Source organism: Anabas testudineus, chromosome 1, assembly GCF_900324465.2.
Source record: "Anabas testudineus chromosome 1, fAnaTes1.2, whole genome shotgun sequence".
Lineage (NCBI taxonomy): Eukaryota > Metazoa > Chordata > Actinopteri > Anabantiformes > Anabantidae > Anabas > Anabas testudineus.
Genome location: NC_046610.1, coordinates 15,138,187 through 15,152,290, shown reverse-complemented (window position 1 = coordinate 15,152,290; position 14,104 = coordinate 15,138,187). Strand labels below are relative to the sequence as shown.

The 14,104-nt window shown below is 42.0% G+C and overlaps 1 protein-coding gene across 2 annotated transcripts in view; it reads left to right on the top strand.

Moving 5' to 3' along the window:
• tnrc6c2 (trinucleotide repeat containing adaptor 6C2) overlaps positions 1 to 14,104 on the top strand; it is a 49,735-nt gene that overhangs the window by 26,992 nt on the left and 8,639 nt on the right. For both annotated transcript variants that reach the window (XM_026360671.1, XM_026360672.1), the window contains 15 exons: positions 1,164 to 3,623; positions 4,374 to 4,577; positions 5,170 to 5,336; positions 5,450 to 5,527; positions 5,668 to 5,725; positions 5,954 to 6,096; positions 6,315 to 6,461; positions 7,611 to 7,751; positions 8,177 to 8,296; positions 8,634 to 8,717; positions 9,369 to 9,648; positions 10,024 to 10,188; positions 11,078 to 11,269; positions 11,946 to 12,095; positions 13,142 to 13,357. In XM_026360671.1, the coding sequence (XP_026216456.1) occupies positions 1,164 to 3,623; positions 4,374 to 4,577; positions 5,170 to 5,336; positions 5,450 to 5,527; positions 5,668 to 5,725; positions 5,954 to 6,096; positions 6,315 to 6,461; positions 7,611 to 7,751; positions 8,177 to 8,296; positions 8,634 to 8,717; positions 9,369 to 9,648; positions 10,024 to 10,188; positions 11,078 to 11,269; positions 11,946 to 12,095; positions 13,142 to 13,357 (4,605 nt within the window). The remainder of the gene's footprint in view (positions 1 to 1,163; positions 3,624 to 4,373; positions 4,578 to 5,169; positions 5,337 to 5,449; positions 5,528 to 5,667; positions 5,726 to 5,953; positions 6,097 to 6,314; positions 6,462 to 7,610; positions 7,752 to 8,176; positions 8,297 to 8,633; positions 8,718 to 9,368; positions 9,649 to 10,023; positions 10,189 to 11,077; positions 11,270 to 11,945; positions 12,096 to 13,141; positions 13,358 to 14,104) is intronic.

Here is a 14,104-nt window from a genome sequence, read left to right as displayed (position 1 = left end):
TAAGATCATTGATTAGCTGTGTCCAACTGATTGATTACCCCTGTCCACCATCGACTTAGTCTATTATTAGTTCCCCATCTGATAGGATGCTTTTATGCCTAATGAAATGGCTTGTGTTCAATATCATATTAATTAGAAAATTGCTGGAAAAACTGTGTTTCAGATAGTGTAGTACTGAATTTAGAAGATTAGGCTTAAAGATCTGAAAGTTATAGGAAAAGATTTACATCTAGTACTTAGTTCCCACACTTTATCTAGATTCTATAAAATTTAATTCAGTATTGTGTAGAGACATGGTAGTGTGAAAGCATTAGAGACACATGTATATTCAGGCACGCTTGTAGGAAGTGTTTTGTGGTTACTTAGAGCAGTGCAGTTTCAGGAGGAGTAGGCTCATCGGAGCGTAGGGAGTGATGGATGAGAAGCCATCCTGGTTTCATTCCAATAAATGAGCAGCGTTCCACTTGGGCTTCCCTTCACAGCTCCAGCCACAAAGTCACGATGGAGACTGATGGGCCTCTCACTGTTGGGTTTTAGAGGAGAACAGAGGGGAATGGGGGAGGAGGGATTAAAGGGTAGAGAAAGGTGGGGGCAGAAAGGGTGAGAGTGATCGATAAGGGCTGCCAGAGAATGAGGAGATGGTAAGAGGCAAAACAAGCAATAATGAAATGAGTTGAAAAGACTAGTGGAAAAGTAAAAATGTAGAGGAGAGGAAAGATGGGTTAGGGAAAGAATGTGAAGGTTCCATTTCCATATTTCTGTTTGGCTGGCTGCACCAGTGCAAGATATATGGGTCTGCTCTTGCAGATGTGACATGTGGCACACTTCACTGTGCATTCTGATTAAGTGTTGGATTATGGAACGTGTAACTTATAAAATTTGTGCACAAGACTTACAGGAGTTGTATTGCTTGATGTTTTGTATTCTGACCTTTTTTATTTTTCCTTTCCCTTTTTCCATCCCTTCTTTTTCCTCTCTATTTTTTACTGTTTGTCTCTACTCTTTTCAATTCCTTCTTTTTTTCTTACATTTCTGCATTTTCTATGAAAACATCCTTTTTTTTGTCTCTGACTGACTCATCTCCTCAAACTTTCTGTGTTGTATTTCTCTGTTGCCCTTATACTTAACCTCTCTTCCCTCTCCACCATCTTTTTTTTCCTTAGACATATCTCCCCAGAGTGGCCCTGGTGCCCAGTATGAGACCTCTTTTTGGGGAGCATTGCCAGCTGACAGCCCTTCCAGTGCCAACACCTGGGACAAAGTGATTGACAGAAGTGACCCAGAAGATTGGCCATCCATCAACCGCAGTAGTGATCCCAGCCACCCTGCAGCACCAGAATGCCCTTTGGGCTCAGCTAGCTCTAATCCAGACACCTGTGCTGTCACTACCACCAGTAGTAGTAGTTTTCTGAGTATGGCCACAGGTGCTGCAGGCCAGCAGGCCCACTACCCTTCTCTCAAAGCTAATAGTAACATGATGACAGGCCCTGGATCAGCCAATACAATAGCTGGTAGTAGAGGTTGGGGCTCAGATGGTAAGCAAGATGGCGGCCGTGTAGGAATGCCCAATAACTGGGGCTCTCCCAATTTTAACTTGAACCTCAATCCCAATGCCAATCCATCAGCCTGGCCTGTTCTGGGCCATGAGGGTGGGGGAAGTGGTGGCATTGGTCCAAATGGCATGTCCAACTCCTCATCTCTCCCACCGGGTATTAATGGCAATGGAAATGTGGGAAATGGGAGCCTGGGAGGTGCAGACAATGGTAGTGGAGGTTGGGTTGGCATGATGAGTGCTAATGAAAATGATCAACCACACCCTTCAACCAACACAAGCTTGTCTTTCAATATGGAACCTGCTAACCTTAACACTGATGGACCAAACCACACTAAACAACAGCAGCAAGCTCAGGAGCCAATGAGCCCTATCCCTGGGTTAACTGGCTGGGGAGGCCAGTCACCCACTGAATCATCCCAGCTCAATGGGGACACAACAGGCAGCTCTGTATGGGGTAGTGGAGAAACCAAGGCAGCTGACTCCCCCAAGGACTCAGGCTGGGACTCAACTCCCTCTGGAGGCCTCTCTGCCTGGGGCCGTCAAGGTAGTGGTGGTGGGAGTAGTGGAAGTGGTGGCTGGGGAGACTGGGGGAAATCCTCCGGTGGTGGAGATGCATCTAAAGGTTGGGACTCAGTAGATGCTGGTAGTTCTGGTTCCTGTCAAGAGCAGCAACTTAGCTCATGGGGCCAACAGCCTGGTACGGCTCCAGCAAGTGAGGGAAGTGGAGACAGCAGCGACGGTCGATCTCACTGCAGAGACAGGTCCTCCAGCATGGATTTGACCCCTCTGCTACCTCGGCAGGATTTGGACCCCAGGGTGCTGAGCAACTCTGGCTGGGGGCAGACCCCCATTCGACAGCACACTGTTTGGGAAATGGAAGAAGCCAACTCTGATGATGGAAAGAGCAATAGCAGCTCAGACACCTTAGGAGGCTCCAGCTCTAATGGTCCATCATCCACCAATGGAGGTACTATCAACCCTAACATTGGCCCTAGTCAGAGGCCTGGGTCTGGAGGAAAAAGTGACAGTGAGGGATCATCTTCATCCTCTGGATGGGGAGCTCCTCCACCTCAGCCAATCCAGACTGGATCAGGATGGGGAGAACCTACACAGTCACTTAGCAAAGCCTCTAATGGCACTACCAGTGGATGGGGAGATCATTTGCCTACTAATGGTCCCAAAAGTGTGTGTACAACATCATGGGGTTCTGAGGACAAGTCACCCAGCTGGGATGATGGTCTAACAAAAAGCCAGCCTACTGGCTGGGGAGAGGGCCCTAAAAGCTCTCATGGCTGGGGCAATGGTAATGGGGGCATCAATGGCTCCAGCACAGGGGACTGGGGAGAGCCAGAGGTCAAAAACAGTGTGTCCTCCAGCAGTATGTGGGAAGGAGAAGGAGGGAATGGAGGAAGTGGTGGATGGAAGGAAAGCCCCAGAGGAGGAAATAGAGGAGGAGGCTGGGGTAAGCCTGCTCCTGCTGTCAGTAATAATGGCTGGGGTGAGAACTCACGTGCCAGTGGCCCAGTGCAAGGAGGCTGGGGCTCTTCCAAGCCCCAAGAAAGTAGCAGCAGCAGCACTGGCAGTGGAGGAGGTGGGAGCATTGGTTCCTGGGGGGGTCCTGGTTCTGTGAAGCAGAATTCCTCTGGCTGGGGCAATGCCAACAAACAGGACCAGGGCATGGAGCCCACTGGTTGGGAAGAACCATCTCCCCCCTCTATTCGCAGGAAAATGGAGATTGACGATGGAACGTCCACCTGGGGTGATCCCAGCACCTACAACAAAACTGTCAACATGTGGGATCGCAATAATCTCAACAGTAACCCTGGAAACAGTGGCCCACCTCCCAGTAAGAATGGTGGAATGATTATGCCTAACAATAACAACAACAATCACTCTGTCAACACTGGCAGCAACAATCACCATCACGCACATCACATGCACAACCATTCCCATCATGGCCAGGCCCCAACTCACCTGCAACACCATGGAAACAACAATGGGTCACCCAACAATGGTGCCTCGCATCCAGCAGCAGGTCCTCAGGGTAGACCCCCACTTGCCAACCCAGGTAATAAGGCTGTGTTGTTTTGTTATGCTTGTAATTAAAGTAGAGTAATATTTGATTATCTGAAGATGCTAAGAGACTAAAATCATTCTCAACACTGGAATGTTTAAAAATGCAGTACATACGTATCTCAAATAAAGATTAAGTCAAATTAAACAAATTATTTTATAAAAGAATTCTGTCACAGTGATTATCAAGAAGGTAGTCTAATATAAATTGTAGGCTTCTGTATGATCACGCACACATAATTAAGACTTTGTATAGGAAGCTTAAGTTGGCTGCAGCTATAATAAGTTTTTGTGGAGACAATAGCCATGCATCTAGGAATAGCAGAGCATTACTATTGAGTGTGAATGGGACCATTGCCCCCTGCTGTTTGCTATTTGCACTGCATCATGACTGTCATGACCACCTAAAGACATATTAGAGCTGCCCACTCTTACACTTGGCCATCTCTGCTTAAGTCAGTAAAGAGAAAGCAAGAAGAGATGGAGAGTAAACTTGCACTGGCAGGCCTGAGCTGCTGCTTTCATCCTTTTGCACATCCATTCATGCAGAGACATGCACCACCTGAGGAGACAGAATGAGTCGGTCAGGGACCTGCTGCTGTCAGTAGGAGGCTGGCATGAAAGGCCTCTATATATAGACATTGTGGCACTGTCTCAGCTGACAAGCTTATAGTTGCTCTCTCCTATTAGCATGTCATTGTGACTTATCAAGAGTCTCACATATGAATTCATCTCTTTCTTCCAGGTTGGGGAGAGCTTCCCAGTGTTCAGCCTAAATCAGAGCCTGCTTGGGGAGAGCCAGCAGCTCCAACATCAACTGTGGACAATGGCACCTCTGCCTGGGGAAAGCCCCCATGTGGGGTAGGAGGATGGGGAGATGTTGGCCACGAGTCTTCTGGACCCTATGGCAGAGCCAATGGACCCCCAGGTTCTGCACCCTGCAAGCCAGGTAACACTCACACATGAACACTATTTGACACAGTGATGTATGATGCCATCAGTAGGTTAAAAAAAATGCTGATGCTGAATTTCAGGAAGATGCAGAAGGGTGTGTAGTGCCACTGGTTTTTGATCACACTCCTGGATGCAGACCTTCTTTCGGCTGCTGTACTATTACAACATGGCTGTGCCTATAGAATAGAGTGGGTGATCTAACAAACACCAGTTAAGGGAACAAAAAAAGGAGGTTTCTTTAGACCTGTGCCATTTGTGGCAATGTTTTTGATTGTGCTACTGTCATGTTGCTGAGATTAAAGCAATTCAACGCCTGAGTAGGTATTTGTTATTTCTGCTGGGGGTTTGCAGTGTTGAAAATGTTAGAGTGAGGTGTTAGGAGGAAAATGCAGAATGTGAAATGACAACAGTGGCACCAAGTGGTAAGGTTGAAAATTACTTTCTGCTCCTCTGAAATGTTTTGTTTATTCTCAGTTTGTAGAACTTAGTGTACATCTTAGGCTCATTTGTAGCCAACTAGATATGTTGTTGTTTTCTCACATCCTTACTGAGTCTTTATTATGATGTCTGACAATGTCCCTTCTCAGGCCCCAAACCTATGCAAGATGGCTGGGGAGGTGGGGGTGAGGAAATAGGAATGTCTACTGGCCAATGGGACACTGAGGATGGGGACATGTGGAATAGCCCCACCTCCCAGGAGAGCAGCTCCTCATGCAACTCCTGGGGCAATGGACCCAAGAAGGGCCCAAACAAGGTCAGATAATGCACTTGACTACCGTCATAAATATACTGGCATAATTGTGGTTGTTTTTATTCATAATTACAACAATAATAATAAAAATTGTATTTTGATTGTGTCTTTGTCAGGGGAAGATGGGTAACAAGCCAGATGAGACCTGGATCATGAACCGTCTCATCAAACAGCTAACTGACATGGGCTTTCCGGTAAGGCAAAATATTTAGACCACATATGAACTGATGTACAGTCTAGAAACACAATTAATGAATGGGAAAGCAAATAAATACATACATTAATCTGCAGTGAAACCATGATCTCTTATGAGCATGTTATTGATGTGTTACAGAGAGACCCTGCTGAGGAGGCTTTGAAGAGCAACAACATGAATCTTGACCAGGCCATGAGTAAGTTCACCAGCATATTTGTATAGACTGTTTGGCTTTTGTATATATTGAAAAATGAAAATATGAGATGGTTTTAATCGATGTAACGGCTCAAATGTGTTGCCATTTCACGGGGGAAACATGTTTTTTTTTGAAGTCATCAATTATCCAATTAAATGCACAAATCTGTAATTAGAGTGTACTTTCACTGTCTAAATTTAATAGTAATCCCTACCTTTTTGCTTCAAGGTGCTCTGTTGGAGAAGAAGACAGACCTGGACAAACGGGGCATGGGTATGTCTGATTACAGTAACAGCATGAACAAGCCCCTGGTGTGTCGGCCCTCTGCACTCTCCAAAGACCCCTCCGACCGCACCAACTTTCTTGACAAGGTAAACTATCGAGCAGCTGACCAGCCACGTGGTTTTAGATCTTTTTGAAATTATAAATGTAATGACAAAAACAAAAGTTTCTATTACTTGCACTGCAGGAGTTTTGTTTTTGAACATTTTACTTTGTTATATTTGTAATTATCATTTATAATCACTTATGCCCACAATGTGTAACAATAAACACTTTCCTTTCCTTTCTTTTTTTTACCCTGGTCCAGGATGGTGTTCTGTCAGATGATGCCCCCCCATCACCATTTCTGCCTTCCCCCAGCCTAAAGCTCCCCCTGGCCAACAGTAGCCTTCCTGGGCAAGGTCTGGGACAGAGCAGCCCGGGGCTGGCCATGCAAAACTTGAACAACAGACAGGTAAGACTTGCACAATGCAAATAAATCCAACTTGAGTTGGAAAATACAACAAACACATACAACTCGGATCATAAACCTACAGTAAAACAACCTTTGTAAATTTTGTAATGTTCTCTTAATCTTATTAATCTAACTACAATATTATGTGCAGCATTAATTTGTACTCTGTTTCAATATAAAGTGAAAATTTTACTTTTAAAATAGCTAATGCAGAAATATGCAACATTAATACACAGATTTTTAAGTATTTAAAGACTCAAATATATTTGAAGAGTAAACACATATACTGCCACACTGTAACACTGAAACCTTATTCAGTTTTTATCACAAACCAAATTCACACTCATAATTTCAAAATGTATTGCTTTTGTACAGGATTTCAGTGTATATAATTATATGATAGCAACAGCACAAATGGAATTTGTTTTACAAACACCTCCTTACCCGCACATTCGCCCAAACATCCAATTTTGCATTGCTCACTTATGTTTGTATGACCTTGCCTGAAGTGCCCATTGAAATTAGATAGTTATGCTCTATCAAATATCACCCCCAGAGGCAGCCATGGCCTAGAAAACTACAGTATGTCCTTGAATTCCAAACAAAGGCACTGTAAGCGTGTGCTTTCTATTACTTTTGTACATCTGAATAGAAAACCCTCTTCAACAACATGGAAATGTAAATATGGATGAAGCTGCCTTTTACAGGCAATTTTTTGGGGTCATTTGAAAATTCAAGATAGTTACAGTTTCGTGATCTAAACAACTAGCTGCTCTGAATCACTGTTATGCTTGCTGCGTATAGGCTGCCCATGCAGTAAATATTTTGGTGCATACAGGGTAATGTGAAGTTACACTTTTGAAGGTTAATGTTTTGAAATGTCTTTTTCCACTTGAAGTTTGGAAAAAACTTTGTAGACATTGCTATGTGGGCTTTTGAGTGCACTTAAGTTTTCTTCATTCAATTCAAGTGCACTCTGTCATGCATTGAATAGACCCATTAAAATCATAGACCTGCAGTGCTGAATTGGTCACAAATTCAAAAGTTTGCTTCCAAATCAGTGGCTCAGCTCTCCACATATGAAATGACTTCAGTAATTTGAAGTAACATGTTTAAAGAAGTTTCACTGTGCCTCTATGATGCTTACAGATACCCAGTGGAATGTTTGGCAGTAGCGGAGCAGCACAAGCCCGGGCCATGCAGCAGCAGCCTCCTCAGCCACCAGTGCCACCTCTCAGCTCCTCCCAGCCTAGTCTACGTGCTCAAGTGCCTCAGTTTCTCTCCCCTCAGGTAGATACATAGAATGTGGACATATTAGGCATGAAACATACAGCTTTATTAGTTCCTAACACACATTTGAACAGAGTTTATTACTACCAGGAAACACAGCTGGACCCCCAAAGCCTTAAATACAGATAGATAAATGTTTGACAGAAACCAAAAGTGGTAGGGTCATTATAATTAATCATACTCAGAAAGGAGACTATTTTGAAAACAAGGTCAAAAAAAGTTACTGCCAGATAACTATACTCTATCTTGACTTTGCAAGACTCCTCTGTTTTGTTTTCCTCCTTGCATTTGTGTGTGTGTGTATGTGTGTAACACTAGTTACTAGTCCTACATTGCCAGAAGCTGCTCTTATTCACTTGTTTTGATTTGCCATGACTAACTTGTCATCTTCTGTTTCTACCTCCTAATTCTTCCCTTCCCTCCAGGTCCAAGCACAGCTCTTGCAATTTGCAGCAAAAAACATCGGTCTGAACCCTGCACTTTTAACTTCACCAATAAACCCTCAACAAATGACCCTGTTGTACCAACTTCAGCAATTGCAGATGGTGAGTCAGCATCCATCCTTTCATCCGTGTTTGCAGCCTTTTTTTGACCTGAGGCAGGGAATATGTACTAGACATTTTAAGTCCTGGTCCTAACCTTAGAGGAGATGAAGCTAAGCACAGAATATCAAAAGATGGTTTTGTAACGTTATGATAGTAGTTTTTAATTTCATTTTGAATATTTACATCCAATGACGAATTAGGAGCATGTCCATTTGAGATTATGTCAGAAAAAGATTAAAAGATTTGTCATATGGTAACACCTATAGTAAACCTAACACCTTTTTCCTCCTCAATTAATGTATTTCCATTTATTTTCTTTTTGGTTCTCTTTGTTCAGGCGTACCAGCGTTTACAAATCCAGCAGCAGATGATGCAGGCGCAACGCAATGTTTCTGGCCCCATTAGACAACAAGAGCAGCAAGTGAGTCAACAAAGCTGACAATGTATGATAAGAAAGGTCATGCATTTTATGTGTGACTACTGACTCAAAAAAACATGACACAACATCAGTTTACTCAAGAAATATTTTGAGTGTCACATGATGTAACAGAACAAAATCACTGGATTTCCTCATACTTAAAGTGACCTGTTTGCATGCATCTGTGTGGGAACAGGTTACTTCTCGTTAAATGTGAGTCAACAAGTTCTTTCTTCTTTATTGAAAAGGAGAAAGAGTTTGTTCCCTTTTTTGAGATAATGGTTATTTGGTGAGAGAGATAATGGTCTGCCCGTTACAATAGATATGCTTTTCTGAGCCAGTTCCTCTCCAGTTCCTCCAGTACATCTAAATTCTTAAATTTTACCTTTTAATAATAATTTCTTTCCATGTCACTTCTCTTTCCACCTGTACAGTAGTTTCACTTCTTTTCAAATTACCTTATTTTAATGTAACCGCAACAGTTTTTCTTCCAACTCCAACTCTTTCTTCCCCTGTGTCTTTATTTTCCTATCCATCTTGCTTTTGCCAACAAATGCTTGCTTTTGTCATCCTCTTTGGTCGATGAGGGCATACTGCCTTTCATGATAAAACAAATAGTCAAATCTTTTTTTTTTCTTTCTTTCTTTCTTTCAGGTTGCACGTACAATCACCAACATGCAGCAGCAGATCCAGCAGCACCAACGTCAGCTGTACCAGGCGCTGCTAATGAAGCAGCAGCAACTTCCCTCTCATTCCTCATCCTCGTCCTCCTCCGCTGGTCTGCATCCCCCTGGTGGCCCTGCTGGAGGCCCTGGCTCTGGCAAATCAACCCTGGACCCCTTCACAGGCCCACACCAGTCTTCGGGCCTCGCTGACACTCTGCACACCAAAGAGCCGCCATCCTCTCCCAACGCCTACAGCACCTACCCTCTCTGTAAGTCTCGGACAGAGGGAAAATACATTTTTGTCAGATCTGTTTGTTCAAACTATCTGATTAAATATAATTCACTTTTTAAGAAGCCGTTTTTTTTCTGCAGCCCTCATGTTTACAATACCGTACAATGCAGCTGATCACAATTAATATAATGAATGTGCCTAATCAGAAGCACAGCTATTTTCTTAAAGGAATTTATGCAAATTCATACTTAGGGTCTTTCATCTTCTGGCAGTATATAAATACCTCCATCCCCCATACGAGCATCAGTGGGGTTTCCTTGAACTGTTTTTACTATATTTTGTTAACTGGAACGAAAATATTTTATACCTAATGTGCATATTATGAATGAATGAATGAATTTTGTGTGTGCAGCTGGACTGAATCCAAACATGAATGTAAACTGCATGGAGGTTGGGGGTCTGTCCCTGAAGGAGCCCCCTCAGCCCCAATCTCGCCTGTCCCAGTGGACACACTCCAACTCTATGGACAACCTCCCTGGCAACTCCTCAAACATGGAGGCCAACCTCAATAAGCATGGTATGTTGGAAAATGACACCGACAAACATGCACACCTTCATACAAACTCCCATGTTTCATCCATAATTCAGCAAGAATTTAGAGAAAATCATCAACAACTCGCTCTAGTTTGCTGTCACATGCATCTTTCTTTTTCTCATTGAACTTTTTTTTTTCTTCACACATTCTGACTGCAAGCTCATTCTCGTGTTAGACTAGTGCAGCCACAAAAGCCTGAGGTGTCAATTCCTGCAACTTGCAATGAAGCTGCTTGAACTTTTGCATTTGACATTCAGTTGCACAACCTGCTAAACCTCTCCTCACCTAAATAGAAACCCTGAAGCCAGAACCTTTTTTTATTTACCCTACTATTTGTTAATAGAAATTCTAAGTCCAAAATCTAAAGTACTTTGGAATTGTATATTGTTTTGAGATGAGTAAATGGTTAACTAATACTAAGTTGTTGACTCCTACGCTTTTTACTTAGATAGATAACATATTTAATAGATAAGTTTTACTCTGGGCTTCTTTCAAACTCTGAGCGCAAACTCACCTTCAGATAAGTATCTGTTAACCACACTTGAAATGCCATTAATTTTTCTTTCCCTGTGCAATGGAAATATGTAAATGCGTTCTTAAAATATGCCGATAGCATCAGTTAGTAAAGATATTACACCGATGACATTTTAAGATCTTAAATCTTTATGTAAAGTTTAGTGTTTTGTCCATAAAAGTATTCTTAAAGCCGATGTTAGAAACAGAAGTGAGGTCAAATGAGGCTGACATACAACATAATTACGAAATTCCAATGATTTATGTAAAAAAATAAAAAAGGAACAGATGCTTTATACTATTAACAGCGATTTTAGTAATACCTTTTTTGTCTCCCATTTGTGTTTGTATATGCTAGGTGCCATATCTGCTGCCTCTACCCTGGGCCCCCCTGGGAAACCCCCTCAGCTGGAGGACTCATACAGCCCTTACAATCTAATATCCAGCTCTGAGTCGCCTACCAGCTCCCTGGTGACCCCAGACAGCTGGGGCCAGGGCAAGAGCCCAAATGAAAAGATCTCCAATGGGACCAACATTAACTGGCCCCCTGGTGAGGACAGGATGCAAATAACAAATGTTAAAGCTGCACATTTTTCACTTCCACAAGAAAGTTTTGTGGAAATTTTTAGGCATTTTTAGTAACATTTTTACTTGTCATAGTAGGTAAAGTACATGCTCCTTTTGTCATTAACAAAGACTCAGACTCTGTGACAGTAAGTCAGCATAAGCAACACCAAAAAATCTAAAAAAAACAAACAAAAAAAATCTAAAAAAAACATAATCTATCTTCTCATTATCGTCATTATCTTTTCTATTATTTGCACATTACAATACATTTATTACTGTGACAAGGCAAAGCTGACAATGAACTGTAATTGTGATAGACATGGTCCTCAGCAACAGCAGCAGCTTCTATAACAACCAAAGTAAAATATTGTGGGTTGAGACAATTCAGTTATCAGTACTCATGCCATATATAAATGGCATGAAAACCACTACAAACACAGCACTAAATGTGCTAAAATAAGAGGAACTGTGTAATTTGTTTTATCATTTCGGCAACAGTTGCCCCAGTCTAATTATAACTATGAAGAAAACCGTGATATAGAGACTTCTGTGTATGGTTTAAACGATGAGGAAGTCATGATACTGCAGTATAGAAGTTCCTTTAGATCTGACGTTGTCGTCTTAACTCTTTCTTTGAGCACTATGTTTTTCTCCCTTAGAGTTCTGCCCAGGTGTGCCATGGAAAGGCCTTCAGAACATCGACCCAGAAAATGATCCCAACATGACCCCTGGCAGCGTCCCCAGCGGGCCCACGATTAACACCAACATCCACGATGTCAACCGATACCTGCTGCGAGACAGGAATGGAGGTATGAACAGAAACAATGCCAAACATATCAGTTTTAGACAATCAATAAAACTTAAAAAAACTGTAGTTGTGTTAAATCACTCACTCACACAGGATCACTAGTCTTTCGCTTGTTATGTGTGCCTCAACTAATCCTCGCTTAAACGAACACTGACACAAAGTTACTTGTTTTTGGTTCTTTTTCTCTTTCTCTGCTCACAACACTCTACAACCATTTAGCCATTTCCCCAGCTCCTCCACTTCTGAACAGTTCTCTTCCCCTAAACAGCAGTGACTGGCCACACCGTGGCTTCTCTAGCTTTTTCACTCTGTCGTTCTCTGATGCAGACAGCTCTTGTACACACCCAGAGTATCTCTCTTCCATATGTGGACCTGCTAAACCTCTCCTCTCCCTGTGGGAGCCCTAATAGCCTTAATACAGACATACAGCACCATCTTAGGCTCATTTCTTATGCTAAACATTATCTAACCTGACCTGTATTTATGACCCTTCTTACTCCAAGTAATACCCAAACTACCACTGCTGTTACTATGACAGCAACATCAAGTAAATATGACCTTCAACCCTCTGTGACTGTTTGACTTAAACCACAAAAGAACAAGCCTCACCTCAGCCACTTTTGACATCTCTACACACTCTGTGTGTGTTTGTTGCTTATGTGTAAAATGTGCTTTATGATGTGCTGTACTGTAAACATTTCTTCTTTTAACATCTTTTTGTTTTTACTAATAAAATTTAATACATTTGATAAACACAAATCGCACACAGTAAGATTTTACTCCTGCATTCAAGTTTTGTATAATTTACAATTAAAACATTTTGATTATCAGATCCAGTTAAAATAAGCCATTTCCAATAAATAATAATGACTTTATAAAGCAAGATTTATAAATATTTATATTAAGATTCTTAGTAATAAAATGTTTAGGGTTCAGTGGGTTTGCATTGCTTTTTAATTTCTTAAACACTACTCCTTAAGGAGTGTCATCTGGAACTTGATAATCCCTCAACTGTCTTCTCTTTCTCCATTATTTCTCCATTTAAAGGCAAGCTGTCTGACATGAAGTCTGCCTGGTCGCCAGGGCCCATCTCCCAGAGCCAAGCCTCTCTGTCCCATGAGCTGTGGAAAGTCCCTCAGGGGCCGCGCAGCAGCACAGCTCCTTCTCGACCCCCACCAGGGCTCACCAATACCAAGCATTCCTCCACCTGGGGTGGCAACTCATTGGGACTGGCCCAGGGCTGGAGCGGCTCCTACACCTCGGGTGAACACTCCCTTCAAAATCACATTTATGAAGTTTTGTTGTTTCAGGAGTTTTCAGTTTTGTTAGGAGTTAATTAATTAAATTGGAAATGTCTCTTGCACTGTTTCTTCAGAAATACATTTATCTGTTTCTATGATTTATTATGATTTATCTATCGTTTATGTAGACTGCTCACATAAAATATGATATTATTTAATATAAATCTCAGTCTCAGGTTTCACTTTGAGTTTTTTTATTCTTTATATAGATATGATTTCCTCAAATCTTCTTTAGATAATTAGTTATACAAAAACAAATATCATGTTACTGCTGGGAGTGCTTCTGAAATTAGTAATTTTTACATGTCACATATTGTCTACAGTACATCAAGAAGTCTAATTTAAGGCAACTTTCACCAAACTGAAAGCACAGCTATCCCTTCACACCCAGCTAGTACAAAAGTAACTGAAGATGTATAGGTGTGGCCTAGTTCACAGCTGGGACTGTGCTCGTAGTACTTGCTGTGCACAGTACATGCTGAACACGCCCTGCTAAACTGACATTTTGAGGTTTACCGGCTCTGCCAGAAGCCACATTTAAACAACATACATGTGACCTTATCTTGACATGATACCTTCACATTAGTGGAAATCGAAGAGAAAAGACTGCTTTCAGTGACAGAGAAGAAAAGTCTATGGAAATAGAGTTGTTGGTGAAGAAAGTCACGTATTCTTTCCTTCAAGAGGTTTAACTCTGTGTCACCTCGAG